This window comes from Gigantopelta aegis, chromosome 3 (assembly GCF_016097555.1).
Source record: "Gigantopelta aegis isolate Gae_Host chromosome 3, Gae_host_genome, whole genome shotgun sequence".
Lineage (NCBI taxonomy): Eukaryota > Metazoa > Mollusca > Gastropoda > Neomphalida > Peltospiridae > Gigantopelta > Gigantopelta aegis.
Window position 1 is genome coordinate 44,683,198 of NC_054701.1, and position 25,607 is coordinate 44,708,804.

At 39.4% G+C, this 25,607-nt stretch overlaps 2 protein-coding genes across 2 annotated transcripts; one reads left to right on the forward strand and one right to left on the reverse strand.

Moving 5' to 3' along the window:
* The first annotated feature begins 45 nt into the window (after window positions 1-45).
* Window positions 46-1,241, forward strand: LOC121390475 (S-methylmethionine--homocysteine S-methyltransferase BHMT2-like). The gene is made up of 2 exons (XM_041522302.1): window positions 46-182; window positions 416-1,241. Exons 1-2 carry the CDS (start codon window positions 155-157, stop codon window positions 712-714), a joined length of 327 nt encoding a protein of 108 aa, XP_041378236.1. The 5' UTR covers window positions 46-154; the 3' UTR covers window positions 715-1,241.
* Window positions 1,242-15,490: 14,249 nt separating this feature from the next.
* Window positions 15,491-25,030, reverse strand: LOC121390483. Its single transcript, XM_041522314.1, has 6 exons — window positions 24,972-25,030; window positions 22,665-22,713; window positions 21,247-21,368; window positions 19,312-19,448; window positions 16,854-16,900; window positions 15,491-15,596 (listed from the first exon to the last, which is right to left on the reverse strand). The coding sequence occupies exons 2-5, from the start codon at window positions 22,703-22,705 to the stop codon at window positions 16,886-16,888; spliced, it is 315 nt and encodes a 104-aa protein (XP_041378248.1). The 5' UTR covers window positions 22,706-22,713; window positions 24,972-25,030; the 3' UTR covers window positions 15,491-15,596; window positions 16,854-16,885.
* Between the last annotated feature and the right edge of the window lie 577 nt (window positions 25,031-25,607).

Below are 25,607 nucleotides of genomic sequence, written 5' to 3' on the forward strand. Positions count from 1 at the left end.
GCATATCCCTACCTGAATACCTAGAAATTAATTTAGTGACCATTTAACAACATGAATTCGAATATATTTGAATAATTAATGCTTGTTTGGCATTGCTCAGGGTCCGATTGCTGCACTTCCGGTTCCATTCCGCACATGCCCAGAACATCCAACCATGCAGTCTATAAATGACCCAGTTACAGGTAAGAATCTATGATTATCTCAACGCTGGCAAATACAATTCCAAGTTGTGTTTGTTTATTTGTTTGTGCGTGTGAGTGTGTACGTATTGTAAAAGTACGTGTATGAGGCAGCAGTAGGCTCTCTCTCTCTCTCTCTCTCTCTCTCTCTCTCTCTCTCTCTCTCTCTCTCTCTCTCTCTCTTAAACAGGCATTCCTTTCCTTTACATCCAGTTTGACTCTTTTCTTCTTTTTAGGTGTGATGGCGTTTCCAGTAGACCTGCCAGCTTATGCCTGTAGCCGGACACAGATTAGAGAGTTCGCGGAGGAGGCCAAGTCGATTGGAATTCAGTATGTTGGTCTGTGTTGCGGTAATGCATCCCACTACTTGCGTGTTATCGCCGAGGTGTACGGCCACAAGCCGCCAGCCAGTAGATACGCTCCTGACATGTCCCAGCACTACATCTATGGGACACCATCAGGCCATTCAAAATATTATACGCAGGAGCTAAAGAAAAATCTGAATTGCAATGGCCTTACAAAAGAAATGAACTGACAGAATAGGATTTTGTTTTATTGTAGTCTTAGTGTCATCATTTGATAATATTAGAGGAACACGTATTTACAATATAATTAATAGGCCATCCAAAAGACATCCTATATTTTCACCTTGTCTGCCCTGAGGATAAAGACCTGCCCCGATTATGAAGACCTGGCTCGAGGATAAAGGCCTTCCTCTAGGATGATAAAGGCCTTCCTCGAGGATGATAAAGGCCTTCCTCAAGTATTATAAAGGCCTTCCTCGGGGATGATAAAAGTCTGTCTCGATGATAAAGGTCTGTCTCGAGGATAAAGGCCTGTTTCTAGGATAAAGACCTGTTTCTAGGATAAAGGCCTGCCTGGAAGATAAAAGCATGACCAGATGATAAATGCCTGTCATCTGAACCGTGGTATTTTGTGTCCTGTGAATGCAGGTCCAAACTGTGACATATCAGTTTAAACCTTTTTTTCTTTTTTTTTAAATTTGTTCGCATTGTAGATCCAGCCATGAATACATAAAATAAATATAATGTTGGAGTATAAGGCCTACGCCACTGTTATCTGCCCCAACCAGCCCTAGTTCTATGTGATGTTCATGACAATTTACGGTCAGCTACGCCACTGATTTCCATATTTTGACATCATCAGTGTATTATTGTTTGTCTGTATATCCGTGTGCGTGTCTCTTTCTGCCTGCATGCATGCTTACGCGCAGGGGGCGGCATGACGTAGCCCAGTGGTAAAGCGCACGCCTGGTGCGTGGTCGGTCTAGGATCGATCCCTATCGGTGGGCCTATTGGGCTATTTCTCGTTCCAGCCAGTGCACCGCGACTGGTATATCAAAAGGCCGTAGTGTGTGCTATCATGTCTGTGAGATGGTGCATATAAAAGATCTCTTGCTAATAGCGGAAAAAATTTAGCGGGTTTCCTCTGATGACTACGAATCAGAATTACCAAATGTTTGACATCCAATAGCCGATGATTAATTAATCAATGTGCTAAAGTGGTGTCGTTAAACAAAACAAAGTTTAGCTTACGTGCATGTCTATATGTGTATTAGCCCGAATGTCCGTCTAGCTCTCTAAAGTCCGAGTACTCGGGCTATATGCGTATGTGTTTTGATGTTCTACTTACCAATTACCGTCCTACCCACCGACCTATCTAGCTCTATTGATGATTATGTGATGACTTGATTACGTTTGTCTTGGAGAGGAAACCCGCTACATTTTTCAATTAGTAGCAAGGGATCTTTATATGCGAAATCCCACATACAGGTTATCACATATCACGGCCTTTGATACACCAGCCGTGGTGCACTGGCTGGAACGAGACACCGCAATAGTCACCCCTAATAACCAAAACATGTTAATTTATTACAGACACATAGTAGCATTAAATATATTTAGCGCAGGATTCTTAATAATTAAACGTGAATTATTATGTACCTCACATACAGTAACACAGCATTCACCATGGAATTGACGTGTTGCTCATGAATTAAATGCGTGCCAACATGCCTAGTTGTCAACCATGGAGTAACATCCTTAAAGGTCCTATGCCAAAGTTGATACTACAATATTTTGTTATTTTCACATTTATTTGTAATAAATAACTACAAATTAATCGATCGTACTCATAATCTTCCCATAATTAACTCTTAGAAAAGATAACAAGAGGGGGTTTTCGAAACATTTGTGGTTAAATATAACATGGCTACCCTCTTTGTTTTTGTTTTTGTTTTCTCAGTTGTACGCAAAGAACTTTTAGTAAAATCAGTGTGTTGAATGTGTACGAATAAAACAGTGACGTCACTAGTTAATGCGTGTGACACACTCGAGATGCCCCACTAAAATAATTTTGTGTATACTAGTAAATGGAATTACTTGGTTGTAATTTTTATAAGCATATAGCTGAAGGTATAAACTTTATGTTGTAAAGCACAAATTAGTACATATTTTTGGCGGGAACCGCCATTATTACAACTTTGGCATAGCATCTTTAACAAGCTTTTATGAATTACACTTTAGTTACTTTTTGTGTAGCAGTGAACTAGACATTTAGAATCCACTTACTATCTAGTTACTAAGTTACTAAGTTAGAAAACTTTGGCATAGCATCTTTAACAAGCTTTTATGAATTACACTTTAGTTACTTTTTGTGTAGCAGTGAACTAGACATTTAGAATCCACTTACTATCTAGTTACTAAGTTAGAATGCTTCTATGAACTTGGCTTCCGGTTTACAGTACCAAAGAATACACAACGACCATTGACTCAAAGTAGAGCAGTCAAGGTCAAGAGGTTTAACGTTCACATTTAGAATAAGCTATTGTAGCGCACGCCTGTCATGTGCACAAGTGTTGACGTACGCCAACGTTTCCCTCCAGGATATTAATGAGAGGGCATCCAAGCAAACCCTGGGCTTTTACCGGTTTTTGAAAGGTGCCAAAAGGTAGGGGGAGCACACACACACACACACACACACACACACACACACAGAGAGACATGCATCAGGGTTTCTGCCAGAGGGTAAAACGGGTATGGCGCCATATCCACATTTTTGGCAGATTTGATTTTTTGTCAACCTTTTGACAAAATTAATTACTCTTATCATTATTGTATGATTTTCTTGACCCTAACCCTAAAATTAACACATTTTATTTCTGGGGGCACCCCCTCCCTCATACCCCCTGTTGACTGTGGTTGCATTCAATTCCAGGGGGGGGGGGGGGGGGGGCAATGACATGAGGTGGAATGCCAAGGGAACTTCGGGAGATGTTTGGAGAGGGATCGTAAAAAAAAAATGAAAATTAATATATAATAAAATTATAATTATTGCAAAATTTAGGGGGGTGCGAGCCACTCCGCCCCCACCCCCCCCCCCCCCCCCCCCCCCAGATCCGCCTCTGCTCTTCCAAAAAGTAGGGGAACTTTAATAAGAATTTACAATTGCCAAAATTGTAAGGTATATTAGCTGTGGGGAATGGTTATATGATAATAGTGACTTAATTGGGCAAACATTACAACCGGTAGTTCAGTATTACAGTAGGTTTTATGACCACCAAAGATCTTGAAGGACGATTGGGGTCAGAAGTGGAATTTGAAAGTTGACGTTTTTTTTATCAGTAGGGGGTGATACCGTCACGATGTGTCAGACATTCATTCAGTTGACGAGGCACACTGCGTACAAGTCTCCCAATGGCCATTTGAGGGAGTCTGTTCCACTCCTCTTGCAGCGCCTGACCAAGTTCCGCTAGCCTGGTCGGCGGTCTTTGACGTTGACGCACACGTCTCCCTATCATGTCTAAGGCGTGTTCAATGGGGAAAAGGTCTGGGCTCATTGCTGGCTATGTCATTCGATAGATGTTGCGCTGCTGGAGGTGAGCATTGACGATTCGTGCACGGTGAGCACTGGCAGTGTCATCCTGAAAATCAAAACGTCGACCCACACGCCTAGCAAACGGGCCGACAAAGGGTGTCAGTATGTTGTCCCGGTAGAACTGCCCAGTGACCCTTACTTGCACAATATGGAGGGGGGAGGGGGGGGGGGGTTCTGTCAGTCATAGTAATACCACTCCACACCATAACCGATCCACCGCCAAATCTGTCATGAAATCGCATTGACGTTGGCGTGCCGTTCATTTCGTTGTGGCCAGACCGGACCACGCCTGTTAAGGAAGTCCAAAGTGAATAGGGACACATCTGGAAAAAAAAAATGACACGTGACCAGCGACGAATACCCCAGTTCTGACGCTCCCTACACCATTCACGTCCGTGGGCAATGTGACGATTTATCAAGGTAGGCACAACCCGGGGCCGTCAAGCATGGAGATGGGCTGCATGAAGACGATTTCTAATCGTCTGACCCGTAACTCGGACACCAGTAGCCTGATGGAGGTCTGCAACAATGTGATTTGCTGTTTGAGCTCGATTTCTTAGAGCCTGGTTACGGATGGATCCAATCTAATTAAAATTAGCTCCACTATTGCATGTGGATCTAACAGCAGCCCGTTGTAGCTCATGTCCAGTTGATCTTTCATTCGACCAATCAAAACCTTACTTCCAAAATCATGCCAGTGATTTGAATTTTTTTTTTAAACATTCGGGTTTATGCCGAGGGTATACGAAATGATTCGGGTGAATTACGAAGTATGCCGGAAACTAATTTCAATATAAAATTTTATATCAAATTCGTTTCAAGACGATTAAAAAAAACCGTGATGGTATAGCCATAAAATCTGTTTATACCAGTATACAATCCAGAGTTTATTATTGCACGTTTCTCCCTGTTTTTTTCAATGTTGAAATAGACCAACAAGTTCGCCTATTGCATAAATAGTCTCGCCCGATATTTTTAGAATGTGTATGCTCCCGAATAACGCTATAAAAGGCGAGGTGTAATTGGTCGATATTTAAATTGTTGTTTATAGATGAAATGTCACCTGCTGGCATGGGTTTCCATGCAATGCTGTTAGATCTACTGGTGAGACCAGTAGAGCTAATTTTAATCAGATTGTCGCAGGACGGGGCCAACATACGGTCTCCTAGCCCGTAAACCAGCTTCTCGAAGTCGGTTCCGAATGGTTTGTGCAGCTACCCTTCTCAAACCAGGTATACGTCCAGCAGTGTTCGTTACTGTGGCAGTTCGGTGAACCCGGATGTAGCGATCTTGTGCTGCAGTTGTTATGCGAGGTCTTCCACTTCTGGGCCGGTCTTCAGCTCATTGAAACTGCTGGTACCCGTCCCAGATACGTGAAATGGTGCTCTGGTGGACGTCCATGTGGCGTGCGACTGCTAACTGCGATTCACCTAACTGGAGGCGGCCTATTGCAATGTTTCGATTCGGCAGGCTTAGTCTTGGCATCTTGTAACTCGTCTACGTCGAAATGGAAATGAGGCATCATTGCGAGCATTGCAGCTTTAAATACCCATCACTACCCCAATCTTTTCCCCGAGTTTCACGTGCATTCGCCAAAATCTGACCATTTCACGCCGATTTCCTGCAATTGTCGCACAACGTGCGTTAAATTTGTTTTAGAGTGTTGTCACGGGGATTCTATAATTCCCGTAACTGAATAAAACACGATTATCAAAATATCTCTCCTAACTGTATATCTATTAGATCTCTCTGTAACAGGCTGTTAAACCCTAGTATGGCTCGTCTCTAGGTATGATCAGAGATACGATCTTATATAAAGTATATATATTTATAGCACGTTTAGCTCACTAGAAACACAACAAAACACAATACACTTTGGAATCTGTATTAACCTACGCTGACAAATGTACAGCCGTAGTAGTTAATTAATAACAACAATAATAACAACCCAGAACTGATCACTTAATTAGTAAATCTCTAGGTGTCTAGTTACACAATATGCGAATCACTTCACCGTTACACCACACCCACACGTGTGATAATTGAGAAACGCTTCCAGGAGAAGTTAATTAATAAAGGAATTACAACACCATTCCTAACTGGTTAATTTTTAATTAACCCTTACTACTCGTTCAGTACCGTGTGATAATTTAGGAACGCTTCCAGGGGAACTTAATTAATAAAGGAATTACAGCTCTATTCCTAACGGGTTAATTTTTAATTAACCCTTAACTACTCTTTCAGTAATCTTGTAACACAGAATTAATACTGGTACCTATCACAATAAAGACAATAACCTACAGTTTACCTAGGTCGTCTAGGATGACTGGCTAAGCTTTATATTACCAAATACTCGTATAATGTTAGAACAAAAAGTCTACGATTTACTTCGTCAGATGACCGAAGACACTATCTAAAGAATATTGGTATAATACAGTATAAAAATATTTAAAGTCACATCAATCACATCAAGGTTATACACAGAGCAGAAATGATATTTACCAAAGTCCAAACGGACTAACGTTCCCAGGAAGCTTCCTTTTCTGGTTCTCCTAGATATCTCTAAATCCTAGCTATTTATTCAAAAATCAGAAAACGCCTGGGGGTACAAGGCGGTACCTCCCCCTATCATCTGATATTTCCAACGCGACCAAGCGGTATTATTTCTCTCTGATCGTCAGACTTACTGACGCCATCGTCGCCAAATCACGGTTGTAAAAACCGCACTCGCAGAGGTATTACGTAACTACTCGCCACATGGCCTCCCCAGCTGGACTAAGTGCATATTGGAATGCCCGATCGCGCGAAGTATTACGTAACAAGTTGCCCATCTGGGCTTAAGTGCAATTAAACTGCACACGGCCCTCTAACACGATTAAAATCGCCACAGGCGAAAACAAATTTAAGAGCATGTTCCGTCACAAGTGTATTTGGGCATGCTGTCCCATTCCAGGAACATTAACAAACATGGTCATTCAGCAACATTGTACAAAAAAACTACATTTTGTAAAATCAAACACTTTTCTTCTTTCCCTGTCACCTATGCGTTTCTTTTTTGACAGAGTATACTATCTAATAGATACGTGTCAAAATTCTGAGGGCTTGTGTACGATTTGAGGGCATGTCCACGATTTGAGGGCTTGTCCACAATTTGAGGGCAGGTCCACGATTTGAGGGCTTTTCTACGATTTGAGGGCAGGTCCACGATTTGAGGGCAGGTCCACGATTTGAGGGCAGGTCTACGATGATAATTTATTTTTCACTGTTCCTGAAATGGGACAAAAGTGAAAGTACTTGTTCAATCAAAATAACGAGCATATCCCAGTACCTGAATCCATGTCTTATTCTAACTAGAAATTAATTTGGTGACCATTTAACAACATGAATTGTATCGTGTATGATACGAATACATGTACATCATTGCTATTTACTGCTTAGGGTCGTGGTGGGATCTGGTTCAGTCTGACGTAGGCCTACTTGCATCGTAGGATCGAATCGCCTCAGTGGACCCATTCTCTGATTGTTTTTCCCCCCGTCTCAACAAGTACACAATGACTGGTGTATCAAATACTGTGGTATGTGCAGTCCTGCCTTTGGGAAATTGCATATATAAAAGATTCCTTTCTGCTGATATAAAAATACTGTGGGTTTCCTCCCAAGACTAAATGTAGTGTCGTTAAACAAAACAAACTTTAACTTTTAACTGTTTTTGCTTAGGGTCCGATTGAGGCACTTCCAGCTACGTTTCGCACGTGTCAAGAATATCCAACTTTGCAGTCTATAAAAAAAAAACCTGTTACAGGTAAGATGCTACGATTATCTCAGTCGGCCGGCCTCGGTGGCGTCGTGGTTAACCCATCGGACATAAGACTGGTAGGTGCAGGGTTCGCAGCCCGGTATCGGCTGCCACCCAGAGCGAGTTTTAACGACTCAATGGGTAGGTGTAAGGCCACTACACCCTCTTCTCTCTCACTAATCATTAACAATTAACGACTAACTCACTGTCCTAGACAGACAGCCCAGATAGCTGAGGTGTGTGTCCAGGACAGCGTGCTTGAACCTTAATTGGATATAAGCACGAAAATAAGTTGAAAGTGGTGTGTCTCTGTGTTTGCGTGCATGCGTGTGTGTTAGCTCGAGTGTTCTCTAGCGTCATTCTATTATATCCATCTCCCCTGCGTGAAACTTTTATTATTGTTGTGCCGACGTAGCACAATGTGTGTGGAGACGTCTGTTGAGGCCCATTTTGTAATAAACGACCCATTTTGTAATATGTACCCATTTTGTAATAAAAAACGACCCATTTTGTAATATGTACCCATTTTGTAATAAATAACGACCCATTCTGTAATAAACGTAGGTACCCATTTTGTAATAAAATCGGACCCATTTTGTAATAATAAATAGGTGCCCATTTTGTAATAAAAAAATGCCCATTCTGTAATAAAGGCTTAAAACGTCAGATTACAACATAGGTGTAGGCCTTTGTTTAATATATACAAAGTGAAATAATATTAAACTTTGTGTTTAGATTTATTTCGATGGTCGATGGTTCGCCTGGGATACGAAATTTCTAACGCTAACCCTATAAATATACATTGTTTTCTTGTTCCAACCAGTGCTATTCGGTTGGGGTATGAAGAACCAAGTATGTTCTACAGCTGTGTATCAAAAATAGTAGCTTGTGTGGGTAGTCTGTATCATAATTATCGGAACAGCAACAGCTGATTAAAATACTTTGTGATGTTAAAGAAGCATACATTAAAGATTTAATTAATATTGATAAGTGTATTAGTTTGGCATAAAAATTATAAGTTAAGGCACTCTCTTGTCTAAAAGCATACTAGTTGTCACTTTTCTTTTATACTGTTTGTGAATGTAATACTTGTATGCATGTAGGTAATTTTTCATTTTATATATTTCATTGTATTATTACCTAACATGAAAACCAAAAGCGTGTAATTGATGAATATAATAATTGAATTCTCTTGTGCGTTTATACATACTGTGTATATATGCTGTGCTGATAAGCTTACTAATATGGAGAATAGTGGTACTTTCGGTGATCATATCACCCTGCAGTGAGCTGCGCAATTGTTCTTTGTGAACATTTTAATATTTTCTAGTCTCGGACCTCATGCAACAACCTTACTATCTCCCTCAACTCATTTTAATCCAGCATTGCCAACACTCGTTCTTGGTCATATTGCTGAAGGTCACGGGGAACATTACGTCAGTTTAAGTAATTCAGCCGAAATAGTTCATGACACTATACATCGTTTACAGTCTGACGATGATTCTATATTAGATGATGATCACGAGTATCCTTCTCTTGTAACACATTCCACACCAGTAACTGACGGTGATACGGAATGTCTAATTAGCAACACCGGTATAATTAATGCATATAACAAAGGGGAGTGCGGTGACGGACAGGCTTTACCAAACGAGATTTTAAAGGAAATCATTAGATGGTGTATGTATGATGACTGTCACATGCTCGGAACGTTTAATAGGGTATCCACAGGACTTAGAAAACTGGCAGAATCTTTCTTACCAGAAATACATATTGACGATTTCTTAGCTGAACGACTGCGTTTATGTGGCGCACTTGAAAAAGTTATAAGTGTTCAGAAATTAATTAGAATTGCGGGTAAAAACAGTGGGCTTGGCCTGAGAATACGACAGTTATTCTCACAAAACCGCAGATGGTACAGTGCCTGGTTGGTTGTTTCCGCGTTATATTTTGGGAAATTTATCATAAACGATATATTTTGGAAATGATCGAATTTCTTACATTTTTAAATTCATATTATTCATCATATGGTGGTTACGATCACTAATCATTATTCTATTTCGGCAGTCCTCTAACGACATCCTGCTTCTGCATAATAATAATGTTAGAATAAGTTGTATTGGGAAAAGAAAATTATAAATGTTATGCAACCAAACGGACGCTCTCTCTCTCTCTGTCTCTGTCTCTCTCTCTCTCTCTCTCTCTCTCTCTCTCTCTCTCTCTCTCTCTCTCTCTCTCTCTCTCTCTCTCTCTCTCTCTCTCTGTCTGTGTGTCCATCTTTGTATTTATCTGTGTGTGTCTCTGTGAATATATAGTTTTGAAAACAAGGGGTTTTTTCCAGTTCCTTTCAAAACATACGTTTATTTTTCAGTGAATTCATACATTTATAATAATATTTTGTGTTGACTTCAGGAGGAAGTACCTGTACATGCTTATAATTTATGTAAAAAAATAAACCGGTTTTGATACACAATGTTCCTTATCGAAATATTATTAGCACATTTATGAATTAACTTAAATAGTTCCTATTGTCATGCATAAGGGATAGTTCATGTTCAGTTACTACGATTTAACATTTCCTGACACTTCTAGTGTCTCACGTGGTATATTTTTAATCTATGGGATCGTTCAATTAGTTGTGCAGCAATTTATTTAAATACATCAAATCTTATTCAAAATTCTGTAATATTATTACAGTGTATATATTTAAAATGTTCATATTTATGGGATTATTAGCAAATGTATATAGAAGTTTAGAAAGAAATATATATATATATACCTAATATTGCAAAAGGTAACCATAACAAAAGAAGAATATAGAATAAGAAATATATATATATAAGTGTGGGTATATATATATATATATATATATATATATGCATTCAAGACCGCATATGAGCACATAGTCAGGAGGCAAACTAAAGTACAGTGTAAGCGGTAAATCGGTTAATGGACATTACCTGTACACAATAATTGTAGAATTAACTTCCACAACCATCGGCTGAATGATCACATGTGTTTTATGTGTATTGTTCACTTTCTCGTGGGGGATGGGGTAGGGCGGCTGGGGTGTGTGCGGGGGGAGTGTCAGTGGGAAATCACTTTTGACGGATACTAGTTTAAGTGTATTTCAGCTTAAGTAGTTGTTGATTAAACCCACTGTTTTTAATCAGCTGCTACGGCTTTTACAACACATTCATGTAGGTTACTTTCTCTTACACGTATGTACACTTAGATTATAATGCACCTCAAGCGAGCGGTCTGGAGTAATGGATGAACGGAAAAACTGAATAGGTTCACTTACAGAATCAACCTTAAGACATATTCGTACCCCTGACGAACTCCCAACCACTGAATAAAATCTAAACACAAAGTTTAAAAGTATTTCAATTTGTATATATTTAACATCTATGTCGTATTCTGACGTTTTAAGCCTTTATTACAGAATGGGCATTTTTTTATTACAAAATGGGTACCTATTTTTATTACAAAATGGGTCCGATTTTATTACAAAATGGGTACCTACGTTTATTACAGAATGGGTCGTTTTTTATTACAAAATGGGTACTTATTACAAAATGGGTCGTTTTTTATTACAAAATGGGTACATATTACAAAATGGGTCGTTTATTACAAAATGGGCCTCAACAGACGTCACTCGACTGTCGCGCTAATGTTTAGTGGTCGTATCATGCACGCTCGACTCGGGAATAATCGGAAAAAAGGTCTGTGGCATCAGACTTGGGGGAAATTCGTACATGTATTTCAAACACTGTAGCTGGCTGCCATTTGGTCGTCGACGATTACCTTATTACACACAGTATTCTCACATTATGATCGAAGGAAGGAAGGAAATGTTTTTATTTAACGACGAACTCAACACATTTAATTTATGGTTGTATGGCGTCAGACATATGGTTAAGGACCACACAGATATTGAGAGAGGAAACCCGCTGTTGCCACTTCACGGGCTACTCTTTTCGATTAGCAACAAGAGATCTATAATAGTCTAGGAAACCCTCTATTTTTTCCCATAAGTAGCTAGGTATCTTTTATATGCACCATCCCACAGACCAGGACAGCACATACGACGGCCTTTGATGTCCCAGTCGTGGTGCACTGATTGGAACGAGGAATAGCCCAATGGGCCCACCGACGGGGATCGGTCCCAAACTGACAGTGTATCAAGCAAGAGCTTTACCACTGGGCTACGTCCCGCCCTGCATTATGATAGAATAGCGCGAACGTGTGTATGTTTGTACTTAGTAAATATTATATTATTATATTACCTCATGTACCATATATATGGTCTGAGTGAATAAAGAATTGAATTGAATTGACGAGTCTGCGTATTGCAGTAAATGTTTCATGTACATTAAACTTTAAATTTGGAAAAATACTTTATTAAATTACCCGAAATATTGTGGACCATCCTTCTGAAATTCAGAACAAATAATGACTATTTACCCATAGAAACAGAACGCTGCAATAGCATCCCAGTCGAAAACAGGTTATGTACAGTGTGCGAAGAAAATGATAATGGAGATGAATATCACTACTTATTTAAAGGCATATTGTCACAGACCACTGACCTATTTAATGGTCTAACAAAGTATTACCTGAACAAATATAATTTGATTTGTCCCTAAATGTACTTTATTCATCCATCTTCATAACCACCATACTCCATTTATTAATGACATTTTGTAAAAATAATTGAATTATGGCAATGGTCCATAATTCAGAAACTAAAATTGCCGAGAGGGATGACATGGATTTCACTCCATCATTGTTTAGTTACGGTGATGCGATAGCTAGATTTGGTTTCCAACAATTAATGTAATTTTTATTTATTATCCATTTTTAGAGAAATCTGTGACAGTATGCCTTTAATGGTATTGCAGCTTTAAGACGAAATCAAGAATAGACGATGCGCTTTGGCATTTGTTTCCTCTCCTTTAATGGGTGGGACGTAGCCCAGTGGTAAAGCGTTCGCTTGATGCGCAGTCTGGCTAGAATCGATCCCTGTCGGTGGACCCATTGGGCTATTTCTCGTTCCAGCCAGTGCTCCACAACTGGTGTAACAAAGGCCGTGGTGTGTACTATCCTGTCTGTGGGATGGTGCATATAAAAGATCCCTTGCTGCTAATCGAAAAGAGTAGCCCATGAAGTGGCGACAGCGGGTTTCCTCTCTCAATATCTGTGTGGTCCTTAACCATATGTCTGACGCCATATAACCGTAAATAAAATGTGTTGAGTGCGTCGTTGAATAAAACATTTCCTTCCTTCCTTCCTTTCTTTCCTTTAAATAAGCGTTTATCTCATTGCTCCTACTTAGGTGTGATGGCGTTTCCAGTAGACCTGCCAGCTTATGCCTGTAGCCGGACACAGATTAGAGAGTTCGCGGAGGAGGCCAAGTCGATCGGAATCCAGTATGTTGGTCTGTGTTGCGGTAGGTATGACTATACCAAATAAAATCCCATAGGCGACCATGTTAACGTTTGTGTTTAAAAACACTATATGCAATATATCAACCAAACTATGACCCATAAATATCAGTACTACAACCCCTACCTCAAAGTATTAACTGCAGAAAATGGTACCTTTCATGGCTCATTTTTGGTATAACCAGATGTTTCTACAACACCCCTAGTTTCGCACACAATTTGAGTACTTTTTTTTACAGGTACCCCACACATGTTCCAAGCACAAGGCTACTTGACATGGTGGTACTACATCAAATAAAATTGCATACACGTTTAGCCCAGATGAAACTTTTTTTTTTTTACAACCAACACACTCACATTTATAACCAATCACAGGACTTGTGGTGTAAACGTCTCTATCAAAAGTTCGGTGCACCTCGAACTTCGACCCAATCGGAAATTAATTGGTATAGTGCTACCGGTAATGCAACCCACTACTTGCGTGTTATCGCTGAGATGTACACAAGCCGCCAGCCAGTAGATGGCCTCAGACCACAATTAATTTCGCTATATGTTTCTATATAGCCTTAGTGGCTATAACATGTTTATTAATATCAGCAGGCCCGTGAAGTTTTGTATGTACCTTTGCCTGCATGGGGGACACATACCCTGAAAAGGACAACCCCTGTTGTCCAGCTCTTTCTCCCAGCATATTGGTTTAAACAGACACACCCTCTAAACCAGGCCGGAGTACACCCATTTTACACAAAAAGCACTACTTTTTCATGGGCCGGAATTACCACAAACAAGTCTTCAATGTCAACAAGTTACACATGTTTACAAACTACATGCTATCCCCTGTCACTTCAGTCAAACAGTTGCCACTTCATAGCTGTCTGCCATGAAATAATCACAGTCAAACAGCAGACTACTTGCGCGGTCAAATTTCCGGATTTTGGACAACCAAATGGGAAGATAACTGTAATCTGAGGCCAGATACGCTCCCGACATGTCCCAGCACTACGTCTATGGGACACCATCAGGTCATTCAAAATAGTATACACAGGCTCTGAAGAGAGCCTATGGTTCCGGTGATACAAAAGAACTGAACTGAACTGACAGAACATAACAGAACTTTGTCGCAGTCTCAGTGTCATCATTTGGTAATACTGGGTGAAGACTTACAAGTATAATTTACAACCTAATAAACAGAAATATTAATAGAGCATAGGTCATTAAAATGACAATGTGTTAAACATATATTAATTGATTAAAAAAAAAAAAAAATTCACAAGAAAAATATAATTTTGGTGGTGGTAATTAATGGCTATGTTGCTCAAGATACTTATGATGATGATGGTGGTGGTAGTGATGATGATAATGATCACTGATGATAATGTTGGGAATGGTAGCATTTTAGTTCAGTGCTTATAGTCAACTACTCGTTGTTCACGCATGATTGGTTTATATGTCCTTGAACTTATTGTTTGGCGGAGCAGAACGTAGTTCAGTGGTCAAGTATTTGTCTTTGTCAATTTAGCCAGACGATCGATTGCCTGTTAGCTGTCTGAACTCTGGGTTGGTGTAGCTTATGATATAATGATACACTTATATATAGATATAGATATAGATAGATATAGATAGATAGATAGATAGATAGATAGATAGATAGATAGATAGATAGATAGATAGATAGATAGATAGATAAGTGTATCATTATATCATAAGCTACATCAACCCAAAGTTCAGCCAGCTAACGTTTTGCTAACATTCCTGAACTATTTGATTGGTTCCCGACGTGGCGATTTGGTTTACGTTGAAGCTCATAAACCAGTCTGTTCGGTTTGGGAATCAGTCATAATTGATTGAAAACGTCAACATCACTAGTCTTGCTGTCACAGGGCAGTAGTTCAATCTGTAGGATGAAATAAGGTATGCAGTGGCATGGGGGGGGGGGGGGGGGGGGGGGGGGGGTTACCGGGATTATGCCCCCAACCCACCCCAAGTCAAACCACTTTTTTTAATAAACTATTAAATTTTATAAAATCATACATACATACATACATATTGTGGTTGCCTCCCCCCCCCCCCCCATATGAGTCCCCCCAATATAAAATCCTGGCTACGTCAGTGAAGCTGTGATGTATCAGTCAGTTTGTATTCACATTTCCATAAACAATTAAATTCTGATAAACAGATCTGTTATATTTTATTGCACCTTATTGTTTTACATGTGAATATGCACGTGCATGAAATCATTGTCCTGTGTATCCTTCATTGTGTATGCTTATGAACGTGCTGAAAAACAAATACAGTTTATACATTTTACATTTCATTAAATTAAAAAATGTTTACACATTTTAACAAATAGAACAATATTTATGCAACGACTGTTTTGACATGCACCAATATATAATTGTGGTTAATAAGAAATATACCCCACTTCCGGTCTCGTTGTCATGGTTTCTTTTGTTAAAAGTGTAGGTGTATTCACCGATAACCTACAGTTTTCCTCCAAATAATTCACTCGACCTTAAGTGGGGTATAAGTCAGTTATACACACACTTACTCGGTGTATCGGTGAATATCACAACAGTTTTTGGCCCCACGACCAAAACTGCAGGAATATTCACCGATACACCTCGTAAAGTGTGGGTATAACTATTACATATTTTCTCCTTTTTATAAAGAAACATTAGGGTAGGCCTAGTCGTAAGTATTATGGTACTCTAAAAACTAAAATCTGTGCGAAATCGTTAAATGATGAGTTGGTCACCAACAAAGTGGAACATCTCGGATGAAAGTTAAAGTTTGTTTTCTTTAACGAAACAACTAGAGCACATTGATGAATTAATCATCGGCTATTGGATGTTAAACATTTGGTCATCAGAGGAAACCCGCAACATGTTTCCTAATGTAGCAAGGGATCTTTTATATGCACTTTCCCACAGACAGGAAAGCACATACCACGGCCTTTGACCAGTTGTAGTGCACTGGTTGGAACGAGAGAAAAAACAATCAGGTGAATGGATCAACCGAGGTGGTTCGATCCAGCGACGCAAGCACTCAACCGACTAAGCTAAATTCCGCTCTTCCTGATTAACGTATTTTTAAAATAAGTTGTTTGCTCGTATGTCGATTTAGGTTTGAAATATATTTATAGGATATTAAACGAGCTTCCATTTCGTATCATGTTTATTTCCCAAGTAAAATAATTTTCAATTGTTCGAGCTTTAGCGAATGACAATGAAAATTATTTCACGAGGGACATAAACATGATACGAAATGGTAGCGAGTTTAATATCCTATTTATTACCCATAATCGATCTTAATTTATATCACTCATCTCGTTTCGTTGACGTTCCTGTAAGGTTGTAGTGCGCCAACTGATGACGTCATCGTGTGACGTCAAAAGTGTTACGTCCCACTTGACATTCTAGTGGGACGTATCACTTTGATATGTACCAAGATATTTTTAACCATATTGGTAATAAACTGGTATATATACTAGGGTTGAGACTAGATGTCGCTCATTCATTTTATCAAATCACTTGCCTGTTTGATGAATGTCTCGAATTCTGTTTGGCTCACCACACCGTTGCCTAAAATTTAAATGACAATACAGATAAACCGCCAAATATAAGGTATTCGGATTGGCCAAGGCCTATAATATATTAAAGGGACACGCCCTAGTTGTTAACCATTACACCGTTGTTTTTCGCTATTAAACCCATTTTTTCACAAATAAAATTGCACTTTACTTACCGTTTATTATTTAGAATATACATTTCCATTCACCTGAAGTGTTTTTTGGTAATCCTGGTGTTTGAAATACCACAAAATGCATTTTTTGTATTTCATAAAATGCCACGGGCCTCTGAGAAAAAAATGTTGAGCAGACAAGGTCTAATCTATTTTTAGAGGGGATATTCCCATTTCAATGTCACAGACGTGACCGTTATCATTTTGGTTCGGTTTGTTTTCTCGTGCACGGTTCGCGCAATCTACATCCGATTTGTTGTCGTTTGCTTGTTGTTCATTTGTGAGATTTTTCTTCACAGTTCGTGAACATTTTCAGTAACAATAAAGTTCAGACAAGTAAGTATCTCAATACAAAACGTTACAAACCCTTAAAACCAATAATTTTGCTAATATCTGGAGAGGGGATACAACCAGGACAGAACAGTTGGAACATGTCCAGGAGAGGTGAAAGGAACGCACCCCAAGTCTGTGCGCACTCTGTGAAATTTGTCGTGACGTAGGCATTGTTGTGCTTCGAGCGACATCTACCGGTGACATCAGAATACTAACTTTCAAAATTATTTCAAGCAATTGGGACATGGGGATTCCCATGGTATTTATCGATATAAAACCTGCTTTTTCACTCCATTTGATAAAAACGTGATCTAAGTGTGTTACAGGTGTGTAGATTAACCAAATTATAATTTATTTTCGCTGGATGGAACTAGGGCGTGCGGCTTTAAGCCCTCTCTCTATATTTTACAAATACAAACATTTTGTGAGACAATATGGCAGAATTATAATAAATTAATATTTATAACTTGCTGAAGGAGAACAAACAAAAAGGATACGAAGTAAAGAAAAGGACGGAAGGAATTGGGGTTTATTTTAACGACACACAATTATATTTTAAATTACAGTTATATGGCGTCTGACATATTATGGGTAAAATGATGGAAATACAGGGTAACAAGGTATCAGGAGAGCTCAATTTCCCGAATTTATCTGTTTTCCCCAGCCTCCTGTCTCGTACGCTTATGACCACTACTCATATTATTACTACTACTACTGCTTTTATTATTACTAATGTTACTATTGCTGCTGTTATTGCTGCTACGGCTACTAAATGATAATGTTACTGTTGTATTGCAACTACTACTACTACTACTACTACTACTATAGCCCGAGTACTCTGACTGTAATAGCCCGAGTACTCTGACTGTAAGAGAGCTAGACGGACATTCGGACAGTTATACGCTCTCATTACAGTCAGATACCAATCTATGTATTCAATCTAATTAAAATTAGCTCCACTATTACATGTGGATCTAAAGACAGCCAGTTGGAGCTCATGTCCACCAATCAAAACCTTACTAGCAGAATCCTGCCAGTGATTTAAAACTAACAACACTGCGTAGTCCCCAATGTCCAGGTAACATTTCGTCTGTAAATAATAATTTAAATATTGACCAATCACACTTCGCCTTTTATAACGTTATTTGGGAGCATACAAATTCTAAAAATATCGGGCGAGTCTATTTTAGTGGCCGCAGTACAGCGAACCATACCAATACGTACGGGGTGGGTTATCAGTCTTCAATTTTAAATTAAAAATTATTTATTTATTTATAAAAAAAAACTAACTAAATCAAATAAATCAGTCTTCAGTTTTACATTACAAATTATTTATTTTATAAAATAAAACATGTTTTAAGGCATTCGTAATTCACACGAAACATGTGTACCCTCGAAATGTTTTCAAATTATTTTTAAATCACTGGCAGGATTCTGCAAGTAAGGTGTTGATTGGTGGACATGAGCTCCAACTGGCTGTCTTTAGATCCACGTGTAATAGTGGAGCTAATTTTAATTAGATTGCCTATGTATTTTTGGGGCAATTCCTGACAACCAAAAAGTTGGCAAAGAATCCCGCTCTAATACCACACCAATCCTATGTTTGACGTCAAATACCTTTACATCGATCATTTTCGAGTTGACTGATAAAGAAAAATTCACATATTAATCACTAATACACATACTACAGAAAGAAATCCGACAGCACCCACATTCAGCTACGCTTCGTGACACTCCGTCGCCATAATTACAAAGCTCGGCGATCTATTTCGAGACGTAGATCACGTGATCGCCCACTGGGCGATTCCGCCTTGTGCAGCAGTTAACACACACACACACACACACACACACACCACACACACACACACCCCTACAAAAATGGGAGCCCGTACGCCTATGGATCACGCTTAATTTTTACCGTTAGTGTCAAACTTGTTGACAATTGCGCTGACTTCGGCGTCGTTAATGGTGATGGTGTGTCGGTGGTTGACATCAAATGCCTTGAAGATGATGTGGCTGTAGGGTCTAATTCATTCTGGGTAACTAGATGGTCCACTGTGTGGGTAAAAAACAGAATGATGATTTTTTGGCTTATCGCACTTTTATGTGCGCTAAATATATAAAAATATACTCAAAGGCAAAAGTTATTGTGACATGGATTGTTTGGAGTAATACATTTTTGAATGGATTTATGGATGTAAACCAGAGAAAATGTGCATGAAACAGCTCAAAGAAATGCAACTAAGCAGTTGTTGCAGCGATTGCATGCTTTGTGCAAGAAACATGGAATATTCGGAAGAAATGCTGTCCAGTGTTCACCACAAAAGGCCAGACATTCAGTCGTAAATCATTGCCATTCTGCGAGTCATAGGGATGCTTGAATCTGGGACCTCGCAGCGTGACGTCGCGCGTCAATTCAACGTCCACAGCAACCCCATATGGCACTTATGGCAACGATATCAACAAAACGACCAGGTCAGGGACCGTCCCTGTAGCGGCTGACCACCCGTGATAACCCCTCGCCAAGACACATGGATCCGAACCACGCATCTGCGAAACAGGTTCCAGCCAGCAACCCTCACAGCCCGTACCATCCCTTTCTCCAGCATTTAGTGGCCTCAATGAGATGACGGTGCCTTGCCTGTATCAATGCTCAAGGTGGACACATTCGCTACTGACTGTGTGAACTTCGCTCTGGACCCCCTCTAGTGATGTGGCTCATTCGTATATGGCAAGTGCGCCCTTTTCATGGGCTATTGCTCGTTTCCATTGCTTCAGACATTTCTCTTTCAATGTTATAACATTTCATACACGGCAGTAAAATCTTATCATCAATTATCTTTGTCTTTTGTGTGTCACAATAATTTTTGTATTTGAGTATAAAGGGTGACTGATATAGATTTGATACTGAAAATAATTATATAATAAACAAAATGCTATTCTTGTAGCTATATGCATCATGTGTCAGTGTTCGTGCTCGTGGGGATAATCCAAACATTATGCATTTTTTATGCAAAACTCTCCTTTTTGTTGTTGCATGTACTAGTGACAGTGTAAGGCCTAAAAAATTATGTGTCTCCGGAAACTCGACCCTACCAAGAAACAAGGGCTGATCCTAAAAAAACAAACAAATCGATTAAAAAAAAAATAATAATAAATAAATAAATATATATATATATATATGAAATTTAATATATCTGTTTATTAATATGTAGGTGAAAAGAGTACATACATAATATTTTATCTGTATTCGATGTGTACTATGCACCATCCCATATACAGGATAGTACATACCTCGGCTTTGTTACACCAACTTAGGCCAGTAGGAATAATATCTGGAGAGGAGGGAGGTCGTTTCTGGTGCGTGGACCACAGTGGCACAAGCCAGATGTTTGGCTTTATTTATACAGAGTTGGATCAAAAACCCGTACATTTTCGACTTTGATGGAGGTACAGACACCCCCACCCCACCCCACCCCACCCAACCCGCACCCCCACCCCTCTAATGTTCTTTCGAGCCTGCAACAGTAGAGCATTGACCGGAATGAGAAATAGCTGAGTGAGTCCACCAACGGGGTCTTACCTGAATGTATTTATTGCCTTTACACTAGGGTTATACCAGACGTTATAACTTATATACATGATATCATTTAATGCGGGTTTAATGGGTTGGGTTTTTTAAAACAATAGATGGGCCTGGTTTCCATAAACTCTGTAACAATATCGCCACAGACCAACGGCAATGTTTAGGGGAACAAAGTCGCGGTCGGTCTCAGAAAGAATGAAATTGGAACATGATATATCTGCGTCTGGTTTACAGCGTGTTACCGATTTTATGGCAAATTGGCTTTACCTCTGGAATAGGCGTCGCATCTGTTGAGGAATGAGGCGAGTTCGTTCTCCGAGAGGAAACCATCTCGGTCAGTGTCCGAATGGAGCCACAGCCGATTCGTGGCATGGTCCAGATCTGCACACCTGTAACAGGTGAACAAAAAAAAATGTTTGAGTTACAGTCGAGTATTCAGTCCGGAATTAAGTTTTTATATATCCTGCACCATGCCTGAATTAACTGGGGTGATAGTAAACAAAACTAAAAATAATTAATTTAAAAATTAAAATAAAAAAGAAGAATCTGGCTACAATATAGACCACATGACTTTTTAGCGAAGAAATTATACATCCATAAAATATTTCCATGAATGAATGAATGAATGAATGGATGAACGATACCCTAGCACAAAAATATACATCGGCTATTGGGTGTCGCATGTAGACCATTTCATTTCAACTTGATCATAGTGCTTATTGATATACCCAATTATGATTCAAGCACACTGTACTGGACACAAACTAGTTTATATGGTCTGTGCAGCTAAAGTTTGTTTTGGTTAACGACACCACTAGAGCACATTCATAAATTAATCATCGGCTATTGGATGTCAAAAAAATTGTAATTTTGACACACAGTCATCAGAGGAAACCCGCTTTAAAAAAAATTCTAATGCAACAAGGGATCTTTTATATGCATTTCCCCACAGACAGGAAAACACACATCACGGCCTTTGACCAGTTGTGGTGCACTGGTTGGAACGAGAAGTTTAGTGACTCCACGTCTTCCCACTGAGCTGTTAAAAATTCACTCTGGGTGCAAGTTGGCACTGGGATGCGAACCCAAGATCTTCCAATTATTTGCAGGGCCGTACCCTCCGAGGGAAGGGGGGGGGGCACCCCCCCCCCCCCCCCCCGAGAATCTCACTTTTTTCTTCATGTTTTTTACTCCAGAAAATAGCATACACATCTCATATAGTGTTTCATTTGTTTATAAAAAGTAGTGCCCCCCCCCCCCCCCCCGGATTGTGATCAGGGTACGGCCCTGATCTGTTAATTAAAGACTTAACCATCACAGCATCAATACCGATGTACAGATTACCTTGCTTTCTATGGGTGTACCAATCAACTACAACAACAGACATCTCTAACTTCTGTAATTAACTAGCGGCCTCGGTGGCGCAGTGGTTAAGTCATTGGACTACATGCTGGTAGTTACAGGGTTCGCAACCCGGTACCGGCACCAACCCACAGCAAGTTCGTAAGGGTTCAATGGGTAGATGGTAAGACCACTACACCCTCTTCTCTCTCACTAACCACTAACCAACTAACAACTAACCCATTGTCCTGGACACAGCCCAGATAGCGGTGGTGTGTGTGTGCCCAGGACAGCTTGCTTGAACCTTAAAAATGTTGAAATGAAAAATATAATTATTTACTTACACTGTGACTATCAGACCAAGAAGTAGACAGGTGATCTTCATGTTTAACTCTGTTAAATAGGAAGGAAATGTTTAAGGATATGGTTAAGGACCACACAGATATTGAGAGAGGAAACCCGCTGTCGCCACTTCATGGACTACTCTTTTCGATTAGCAGCAAGGGATCTTTTATATGCACCATCCCACACAGGATGGCACATACCACGGCCTTTGGTATACCAGTCGTGGTGCACTGGCTGGAACGAGAAATAGCCCAATGAGCCCACCGACAGGGATCGATCCCAAACCGCAGACGGAGGCGGGAGGTGATGGTGCTAAGAGAAAAGGTGTGCAATTTGGGTTGAGGAAATTGGGCGCAATTTTGAACGGTCAGCAGCAAGGGATCTTTTACATGCACCATCTCACAGACAGGATAGCACATACCACGAACTTTGATATACCAGCCGTGGTACACTGGTTGAAACGAGAAATAGCCCAATGGGTCCATCGACTGGGATCGACCCCAGACCGACCGCGCATCAAGCGAGCGCTGTACCACTGAGCTACGTCCCGTCCCTGTTAAATCGAGAACCAATCATAAGAAATTCAGCAGTTGGTATAATACATCCCTAATAAATGCAGAATCATGTGCGTACGAGATTGAGGTGAGTGGGTCGTGACTCGTGAGTCAACTGCCCCCGCCCTGTGCTGGGGGAAATCTTCTCATTCGGGCAAAACAACAGTGACGTTCGGGCAAATTGAGCTGGCCTGAAAAACTTTTCACCATGTATTTCCACCATTCTACGCACTCAAAATATTAGTTGTAATCCATGTATATTAAAAAAAAAAAATTAAAAAATTTAAAAAAAGCGTATTTATTCCTTTGGAACCATGTATATAGCTGTTTTGGTAATAAAACGCTGTTATTCAGATTCAAGTATTTTTGTTTAATTCGGGCTAAAACCTGCAAAAATGGAAGCCTGTACGCATGTGAATATCTTCTGAACATCATAGGCACAAAATGTTGAGACCTTTTAGTCGGAGTAGTCCTTCGGTCAGATTCTAGATCGATCCTCGTCGGTGGCCTGCCCCATTGGGCTATTTATCGTTCCATGAATGGTATATCAAAGGCCGTGGTATGTGTTATCCTGTCTGTGGGATGGTGCATATAAAAGATCCCTTGCTACTAATGGAAAAAATGTCGAGGATTTCCTCTCTAAGACTGTCAAAATTACCATGTTTGTCAAAATTACCAAATGTTTGTCAAAATTACCATGTTTGTCAAAATTACCATGGATGTCAATAGCTGATGATTAATAAATCAATGTGGTCTAGTGGTGTCGTTAAACAAAACAAACTTCTTTTTGTTTTCGTTCAGAGTTTGTACAACAGTGTGGGTCACTTCACTCTTGACCAAAACATTACTATCGTCTGACACTTCTTTATTCTTAGATGTATTTAGTGGTATAAAAATTTGACATCTTTATTAGGGATGTATTATACCAACTATTTCGTTCACACATATTTCTCAGTTACTCCATTTGTTCCCTGTTAAATATGTTGGATATTAATTTATAATACAGATGTGACACAAGCAATCTGACGAAAAACCGTTATCATAATGAAAAATGTATCTCTGCACAAAGCAGAAACAATGGGAAGCTTTATCAAGGTCGTGATTGCCATCACGAAGCAGTCATGTGCTCTGTCTAAAGCTGGACTGCCTCTCGCCAGGACGATACATATTCAGGACTGCTATTCTTAAAATTAGTTCTTCGTATTTAAACAAGCATTTTGATAGTACTGCTAAATGTTTCATATCTCCTAAATTCAAGTGCCAAACATCTGTGAAAAGTGGGTAAATCACCATGAAAGTTAAACTTTGATCAGTAACATACATGATAAAGCTATATAAAAAAATTCTGTTCAATATATCAAGGCTTTCTATAAAATAAAATAAAAAGTAAAAAAAAATAAAAAAGTCCGGAAAACAAATTTTCATATCTCCCAAGTAATAATCGTGTCTCTTAAGTTCAAGGACCATAACTCTGTCAAAAATTGGTAAATGACCATGGAAGTCGAACATGATCAGTAATAGTATTATAAATAAATAAATATATATATATATATATATATATTATATATATATTCAGCTTAATATCTAAAATCAGTTGGTATTGGAATGTTAGTTTTCCCTTGAGCGAGATTCTTTGATCAAACTCCACTATAATAAGATTTACATTTTATAGGGTTGGGCAATCATATATTTACTAAGTAAATTTAGCAGTTTTTATGGCAACGTAATGAAAATCTAAAGAAAAACATATACCTGCAACGTGGCTTCGACTATTCGTAAAAAAATGTCTTCTGGAAATGTCTTACTTTTCCTAGATAAGATAAGCTGTGCTTCTAAATTTAACAAATATATACACTGTATATTAATAGAACATGGTACAGGCCATTGCATTCTGCAATGTAAATAACCTTGTTATCAAGCTGTTTTTCCAAGTCACTTAGTGCAGATTTAGACGGGGTCAATGGCCAGGCGCCAGGCTACACAATGCGTGATCCCTTAACCACTTTCACATTTATTGAGTATCTTTCAGAGATTAATGGGGGTGGTCGGTGGTGTGTAGTTCTGTCAGTAAAGTGCTTGCCTGAGGTGTTTGTCGTAGGACTGAAACCCCTTAGTGTATCCATTCTCGGATTGGGATTTTCTCGATGCAAATCTGTGCCCAATAACTGGTGTATTAAAGGCTGTGGTATATGGTATCCTGTCTTTGGGAAAGTGCACCTAAGAGATCCCTTGCTGCTAATGGAAAAATGTAGCAGTTTTCCTCCAAGACTATATATACGTTAGAATTACCAAATGTTTGACATCCAAAAGCAGATGATGAATTATTCAATGGGCTCTAGTGGTGTCGTTAAGAAAACAAGTTATGCATATTATCTACAAATTCACATG